Source organism: Thunnus albacares, chromosome 3 (assembly GCF_914725855.1).
Source record: "Thunnus albacares chromosome 3, fThuAlb1.1, whole genome shotgun sequence".
NCBI classification, from domain to species: Eukaryota; Metazoa; Chordata; class Actinopteri; order Scombriformes; family Scombridae; genus Thunnus; species Thunnus albacares.
The window spans coordinates 24,750,637-24,759,554 of NC_058108.1; the positions used below are offsets into that span (position 1 = coordinate 24,750,637).

The 8,918-nt window shown below is 42.8% G+C and overlaps 1 protein-coding gene across 3 annotated transcripts in view; it reads right to left on the reverse strand.

Annotated features, from left to right (window-relative positions):
• The window catches only part of znf827 (zinc finger protein 827), a 62,853-nt gene extending 58,182 nt beyond the window's left edge, over nt 1–4,671 (reverse strand). For all 3 annotated transcript variants that reach the window (XM_044347206.1, XM_044347205.1, XM_044347204.1), the window contains exon 1: nt 4,288–4,671. In XM_044347206.1, coding sequence (XP_044203141.1) covers nt 4,288–4,330 — 43 coding nt within the window. In that variant the 5' untranslated portion in view covers nt 4,331–4,671. The remainder of the gene's footprint in view (nt 1–4,287) is intronic.
• Between the last annotated feature and the right edge of the window lie 4,247 nt (nt 4,672–8,918).

Consider the following 8,918-nt stretch of genomic DNA (forward strand, 5'->3'; position numbering starts at 1 on the left):
TATGTGTCTTCTCAGTTCTTCAAAGAGGTAAATGAGGCTAACAATTATGTTAAAGTACTGATTCAAAGCTTGAAGCTTAAATTCTTTTTCAAACCAGGCCCATTAAACCTTACAGAACTAGCTCTTAATTCACATCAGCCTCAGTGTTTTCAGATACTATCACGTAAAAACACAAAAGGCCAGGTCCGGTTCGGCCAATGAATACGAATGTTCACTGAAAGCAGGTTTCTAAGCTCTCTACGACAGTATATGGTGAGTGAGGCATCCACCACCTTTCCCCTGCCCTTAAATTCATTTCTAAGTTAAAGCCTGTGTATCATTATTCGCTTGAGCTCCACTTGGCCGACACCGGCTGAGCACCCAAGCCCCATCAACTTGAGGGGGGGGACGTGGCTGTGGTGGTGAGGTGGGGGATTCTTGGCAGAAATTCCCCACAAATTTTATGCCAAGAGCGAAATGGAAACCTCCTCTCATTTTCCTTTCCCCTTAATCCAATGTTTTCAAGCCCCAGCCCCACCAAGGTCATTATAATCATAGCAAGTGGACGGGAGCCAGTGACCCGCCATTACGGTAAGGTAGAGAGCCACCCAGTCAGTCAGCTATTGGCTGACGAAGGGGAGCTGAATTCTGTGTAGAAATGTTCAACATCTCTCCATTTCAAATGTAGATAACCAGCGGAGGAGGACGCAGCATACAAGTGTTCCTCCCAATGCACTTAAGGTTGTGCCTTTTATAATATGGACTCTCACTCAGTCTACATTTTTAGCATACTCACCCACTTCCATTATAAGACTTTCAGGACAGGGAACGACGACGGGTTGTGAGATGTTAAGGGCACTTGTTTGATCTAATGACAACATAGCCTGTAATATGTAAATTTTGGCATACAGTATGCCAGAAACAGTACTGAGTAGTGAAGTCCATATTGATTTTTGTAAAAATCAGAAATTCAAAAGACACAAAACATTAGATCTTATGAGCCTAACTAACCATAACTTTTAATAGCCAGTAATGAGGAAACAAAATTACATAAACAATAACACACTGCAAGGTCATAAAGAATGTCAGTTTTCATTGTGGCACCAAAGGTCATGTTTACTTGTCAGAGTGAAGGCGCCATACTGTACTGTGACCTCCATAGCCAGCTTATGTACCCCCCTCCCCTCCCTACCACCACCACCACTACCACACACACACACACACACACACACACAAGGGCTGTGTGTTCACTTTCGCATGCGCATGCCGTGCACACACACTTAAAGAATAGTCTCCTCTCACAAGCTGTGCCACAGACAATAGAATAGTGCACACTGGGCTACACAACCCATATATCTGGGTCTGTGCAAAGATAAAGCACCTCCAGCATTAAAGCCAGTGTATTAGCTTGCCCTTTTTCACCACAGATGAAGAGATTTGAAGCTCGATATTGTGCTTGTTGGCTGGTACACCACCAGGGTGTTGTTGGCTGAATAATGAAAACACACAGACTGACAGCGAATGGCATGAGGTGACACTTCCATTCTAGAGTGGGAAGATCCAAAACAAAGCGCAAAAAGCTTCTGACAAATTCATACTTTTTCGGTGACAGTTTGTTGACTGAAGAGGGAAACAACTCCTAAATCAGAAAAGGCTTTCATTTAAACCCAGGAACACAGGCACAGCAGTGCTTCAGTACAGTGCCTACACAGGACTACATGATTTCAGAAACGTGGGTGAAGAGTATTTTTGCTACAGGCCAATTACGAAGCGGCTTAATTGAAAGGTTGACACGGGCTTACTTTGGTCTTTGTGCCCAAAAGATGAGAAAAAGAAAATATTGGACTTCATGTTTGACTGATCCAAACTGCATAATGATGACGCTCTGCCAAATACATCTTTCACCCTAAAACTGGGCAGCTTTTGAAACACAAGTTGTCCAAAATCAGGAACCTCATGCATTTTCATTGTCGGATCTTACATTTATTCAGTCCGCCACTTTTCTGATGATAAAGAAAATTCATAATCAAACTGATGTAGCCTAATCACTCTTTAACATTTGAAACTAACTTGTTTTTTTTTTTTTTAAATCCCAGTAGTGAAAATTCAACTTCAGGCTACATTTTGCTGTTGAAATGGACAACAGCTATCACTCTTGGTGGGTAACTAAGTGCTAAAACATGTTTTTACGTCCGCTCCACAAAAACATTATTTCATTTTTTGTTACATTTGGAGAATACTGACTCATATCACCAAAATAAAAAACTATTAATACACATGTGTCCCTGTTAACAGGGACGCATGTCATAAAATCCTACACAATGAGTCACTTCATTTGACCAAGACTAGACACTTTTTTTTTTTTTTTTTAACTTGGAAGAAAAATGCACAGCTTATCAAAGTATCAGTGTGCGATACTGTTTACAGAGGTCATTTAAAATTAAGTGGATGAAAACCACTAACCGAGAAGAGAAATGTAGGGAAAAAACACCTTGTTTTATGTACTCGAATAACCTACAACTGCCAACATTTCATGATTTCACAGAACACTCAACACACTTCTTAAGTCACAGATTTTGCTAAATGATGAGGAAAAAACATTGAGCGGACAAGAAGCCTATCCTGACCCCGCTCTGTGCAGTCTAAACATGTGGTTTATATACTCCTTATGTAGCATATCAGTGAGGACTGTCCAAATATCTCTCTATCACTCAGTCACACACACACACACACACAGATACACTCACAGTCAGCCACTGCACCCACCGTCACCCAGTCTCCACCTCTATGCCTCCCAGCCAACCGCTGCAATTTCCCAAGTTCAACCCTAGGTCAAACACCTGAGAGGTAGATCGGTGAATATTAACAGTGAAAAACAAAATATTGTGTGAAGCTACTGTACAAAGAATTACTCATGTGCATGTGCATTTGTGTCAGACATGTTAAACTGTGACAGGTACAGGAGCTCACACTTTCCTCCTCACCAACACTTTAAAAAGAAAAAAATACATGTCAGTAAACTGAGCAAAAGAAGCAACTTTAAGTGTCTTTTCATCATGGCTGGTTATGCTGAACAGCTGGCATGGTCTGACATTTAAGAAATAAAGAAGGTAGTGTCATAAGATAAATGTATCAAGCCGCCAGTTGACTTAAAGATGAATCACTCAATTATTCATTGCATTTGCATACCAATATGACTAATTGAGCTGTTTGCTTACGCATGTATTGAGCAGAAATGTCCAAGAGAGAAAGAGAGAGAGAGAGAGGAAAAAAATGTCACTCTCGGACAACTCCTTTAATAATCGTTTTCATTGCCCACTACCATCTGCAATCCTCTAGTGGTCAGAGTGTGTTACTGCAGCTTTTCATTATCTGGACTGATAAAGGCACAATACGAACATCCAAGATACGGTGGGTCAAATGTACGAAAGTAAACCAACCTCCAACCAAAATCAACTACAGGGGAATTATAATAGATGACTGCTGCGGCACGACGTTAACCTTAGTTGGAGCATTAGTGTCGTTTCCCTTCTCTAACCGCGTTATTGATCGTAGTCTGTCTGCAATGAATGGCTGCAAAGGGAAGGGGGGAAAAACCCTGAACTTCAGGTGACCGACCATGGCTCTGACATAGCCTGCATGCAGACTGGGAGGGGTAGAAAAAATACATTGGCTTAAAGCGGGGGGGTGGTGGTGGTGGTGTGGTGGGGGGGAGAAAATCTCTCCATACTTTTTTAAAGTCGACGACAAACAAGCGCGAACAAATTCGGATAGGCGATTTGGACCAGCAAAAACTATGAGGCGAAAGTTACACGTTTATCGCCGAGGAAATGAAGTTTACCGAGCGTTGCTAGATAGCGCTATTGCTAACTAGGAACACCAGGGTATGGGTAGCCAGAGTCTGGCTTGTCTGATCCGACTGACCCTTCATTTTATTGCGGCCAGACTCCCAGATCCTCCCCTTTCTACCCGAAAAGCGACCAAGCAGAGGCGGACACATTACCGAAAACCGCTCGGCCGTTATTCCTCACACACACACACAACCGACACATATGCCAACTGACCGCAACCTTTAGCGGAACCGGACCTTTATCGATTATACTCTTAATAAAAAGCCACGTATCATTTATCCACTCACTGCCTGGCTAACGTTACCCATCGCCAACAACATGGCTGCCTCGCTCGGACCTAAAAAGGGAGAAATAACCTACGCCGAGTCTTTTGTCTGTTTCACCTCTTTAACCCTAAACTACTGCGCAAAACACACGGAGAGCCGTTAAAATTGCACAAATCGAGTGAACGACTTACGTGAAGGCAGGCGCTTGGGTTGCTCCTGCTTCCTCCTTGGCATTTTCCCCCGTTTTTAATCACATTCTCGTCCTTGTTTAGGGATAAGAAGAAAAAAGGTTTTTCCCATTGAGACTGGAGGCGCCAGTGATGGCAGGGACTTGGTCGTGCACCTGGCTTTGCTCGGTTTAAAGTGTATTGTTGGGGAATGGGAACACAGGCGGAGGAGGTGCCGCTGTTGTTGTTGCCGTGTCTTGACTATGGCTGCTCTCGGTGCAAGTGTGTCTCCGAGCCCCTAACTAACACTAATGCAGGGATCAAAGGGCAGCAACAGCAGAGCAGACACACGCGCGCACACACGCACGCACGCACACTCACACTCACACACACACACAACACACACACACGCAGTCACTCACACACATTCACACGCTCTCACACACTCAAACACGCTCTTTTGCGCGCACGCACACACTCGAGGAGCTCGCCCCCGAGAGCAGCGTACGGACAAGGTGCCCCCAAGCTTTCAGGGTGTATTGCTTGAAAAGAAAATGTATTAGAAAAAAAAAAAAAAGCGAAGAGGCATAATTCAGCAGAGACACCATATTGATGGAGTCAAATTACATTCACGGAATCTGTTTAATTTTTTTCTCATGATAATAATATTAAAGGTAACGATAATAACAAATGCAAATGTAAAATGTATGAATGTACATCTTAATAATGACCGCCGTCAAAATACATAAAACAGTGACATGTTTTTAACATGAATTTAGCGTTAATTAGCGACCAGTAATACCACTAATCTTTATGATAATTAGAAATTAGCACCCCTACAGCAGCATGGTAAAATTTTGATGCTTAAAATGAATATTATTAGGCTATTACTGACTGGAGGAGTGGAAGTATTTATACAATAAACCTATGCTGCTATGTACTGAGATTAAATGTAATACTACAGAAGAAGTACTTTGGACTATTCAGTATATTATTACTATTTAAGTGCACCCAAGGTGTTCTTATACAAAGATGTAGACATTTTTTGGCTTATTATACACATATGCACACTTTTTAACAAGCAAAGCCTTTACTAGGCTACACACTTATAATGATTTTTAAACTATATAAAAGTTGCATTTTACTAAAACTAAAATCTGCAACTTTGACTTATAGATTAACTACTTCTTTAAAAAAATAACCCTAATTATCATCATCACATAATTTGGTTTATTTTTGTAATCACCTCCTCCTACCCCCTTTTCTCACATGCAGGCTTCATACATGTCAGGCTGCTAATTTAAAAACTGCCTGCTGAGTTATACCTAGAATTTGTCTATTAAAAGAACAGTTACAAGGTACATCGTGTGGGAAGTGGGAACCAGTATTAAATCAGATGGGGGCAATAACTGGTGTCAGTGTCAGAAAAATGTCCAATAATTATCCAACCCAATGTAGTCATCTCCTCATCAAAGTTTAGAGTCCAAAACTGGCCAGAGCTGAATCCTCCTCCCTCTCAGCTGGGTGTTGGGGCTTTTTCACAGCGCAGGCTGTCCCCCACTCCCTGCTGTTGGACTCCTCCAGGCTGCGTTCTGTTGGCCTGCCGCGTTCTTTCACACCTCGGCCGTGTGTGAGGAGAGCTGTGTCTTCATCCCTCCATCCTTCCATCCTCCAGTCCTCCTCCTGCCATGCCTTCCACCCACCCCCAGCGGAGGCGCAGGAGGCTCGTTACCGTGGCAATTAGTGAAAAGCCCAAATTAGCCCTCTTGGCTGTCCACAGGTGACAAAGACACTTTGCATTTCTGCTAATTAGGAAACAGAACAACATGATTAAATGGGGCCTATCAGGAGGAGAGTGGACAAACATGCTCCACAAATAGAAAAGAGTTATATATTATTGCATCTCCTGCACGAAGTGATTAAGACATCCTATTAGGTTTTTCATTTGTGGAGAGGATAATGTTGGGTTGTGATACTGAATAATACAATGGTTTACATTACAATTTTAATAGGCTTGTGTGAGTGTGTCTCTGTGTGTAGACAGCTGTGTGTCTCACCTGCACCTGCAGGTGGACAGTCTACGCGCAGGTGCTCTGACCAGAGAGTGGTGAGCAGCTACAAGAAAAAGGTCAGATTATTTTTGGTTTATTTGTATCTTGCACATTGTATTTTTGTGGACAGTACAAAATATGCATATGGCAAGACCTCTACATGATTTCTTTAACTACCTCAGGGAAAAAGTACTCAATTTCAAGATATCCACTTACAGTACATATACCCCGGGATATGCTATACTTCTGTTTGTATAACATTCAACTCTGACAAAGAGTTATTAGAGAGTTTGTTGTACATATATATAAATATATATGCTTGTGAGGTTAAACCAGAGTACAGACAAACTGAGAATGAGTTGTAAAAGATGGAAAAGGGGACTTAAAGATCATAAAAGTGATTTTGTGTGTGTAAGTGCATTTTCTGGTTCGCATCAGTTACCATGTCTAAATGTAGTACGATGTGTATGTATTAACAATTATTTCCATGATTCCACTGAGTCAGTCTAATGCATCAGCTCTGACATCTTGATGAAATCACAGATAAGTGTCTCTGTTCTGTGGGTTTCTAGATTTGCGAGAGTGATGTTTGTGATTACAAATTTTGAGTGAACAATCCTTTGGCAGATGAAATTGTTTTTTAAGCTTCCTCATGCTGCATGACTTAATCAGTGCTCAGCGTTATTGTGTGTGTCTCCATCCTTAGCTTATTACACCACATTACTGGCAATTAATGATAGCAAACTCTTTGTGATATCAAACTCAATTTACCAGGGCTAACTTATTCAAGTCATAAATCAACATAGAAATCAAAACTTCTGCATCATCAGTGCCATAAACATGCTCATTAATAGCAAATAAGCTAGACTAGTTGTGTTTGTCTTGGTGGTGTTTTTGTTCCCAGTTGAGTTTGGTCACCATGGGGAGGTCACAGCCTGTTCTCTGACCCCGACAATGCCAGGCAGCTGAGGTAATGCTGGCAACGGTACAGTCTGCTAGATAGTAGCCATGGCAACACTGACATGACCTCACTCAGGGTTGAACCTAAAGGTCATTCCTCATTGCTCCGGGGATGTGTGCACCAGCTATATTACCGGTGACAGCTCTCAGATTTCCCTGCTGTAACACACATACACTAATGGGAAAAGGCTTTTACTGAATGGCCCTTAAATAACACCACAATAAGCGTTGTGCATTTGTGAATACTTTTCTAATGTAGAATATACACAAGGTCAATTAGGATTGTTTTGTTTCACTTCCCAATAACTGGCACAGATTCTCCGCTTTGACAGTAGCTCTTATTGTGAGTCGGCATTATTACTACTTATTAAAATGGTTCCCTATAGTGGCACAACAGTTAGCAGGGGCTAAATGAGTTTCAGGTGCTTCAGTGGAGGATGGAGCAAACCAGAGAGAAATGAGCTAACTTGCTTATGTGGCTTGGGGGCAAACTGAACATCCTCCAGTTCCTTCTCCTTTCCTCTGTCTCTTTTTCTCCCTCTCTCTCTCTCTCTCTCTCTCTCTCTCTCTCTCTCTATCCTCCCAGGCTCTGTCCTGTGCGGGCTAGACTGGTTGGGCTAACGTTAGGCTCGGCCAGTCAGATGTTGCCCTGGGGTAAACAGAAACATCTGTCCCCTGCCCAGCCGTGACTGTCGCTGAGTGATAAATCCTGGGGAGGCTTGTGCCAGTGCTGTCCGGCGTACCACCTGTCCCCCTCCTACACAATATCCCCAACCCAACCCCTACACATACACACACACACTTCACCCTATTTGCACTCATCCGCCTTCATCCTGACAGTGTGACAGAAGCAGGTGGTTCACTCCCTTTTTGCCCTCTGGCCTTCTATGCTCTCGTCCTCGGTTGGCACATTTATGCAGGGAGCGAGAAGGCTTGTCGCCTCTAGCAAATACCAATGGAGAGATCCCTGTACCAGGTTATTCAGCGTTGGTCCTGGAGAGCACAAAAGCCTATATCAGTTGCTTCCTTTAATGAAGCATAAACTCTGCATAACAGATAAACAAAGTTTCACAAAGGTCAACAAAATACAAACTGGAAAAAAAAACCATCAGAAAGTGTGAGAGATTTAAGAGGATGTGACTTTTTTAAGGATTTCTGTGACCCTCTTGTAAATCTAACTGTCAAAGAAAAGCACGCACACATACTGCGTTTACTCATACTTTCTCTCTTTCCTGCTACCGCTTCCTCTCTCTGCTCTTCTACTTTTACTAGTGTGACAGAGGCAGGTGGCCAACTTCCTGCCCTTTGACCTTCAACAGTTTCCCCACAGTAAGGAGACAGTACAAACACACACATGCACACATTTGCGTATACACAGAGGAGGAGCCTAGGTTGCCCTGGGTGAACTGGGGCAGAGGTCTTGCAAAAGGCCCTGGAGGAAAGTGAAGGTCTTTCGACTCAGGCACAAGAGTTATTTTAGCTTGCAGTGCCAAACCTGACAGGCTGAATAATCATCCCTGCAGTGCCACAAGCTTGGTGAATATGCCCATCAGAAAGGGAGAGATGTAAAACTCTGCCCTGTGTAATGCAAAACTGAGTGAGCTGATCAACAACCCCCCCACCCCTCCCAGCAAATACAGTTCT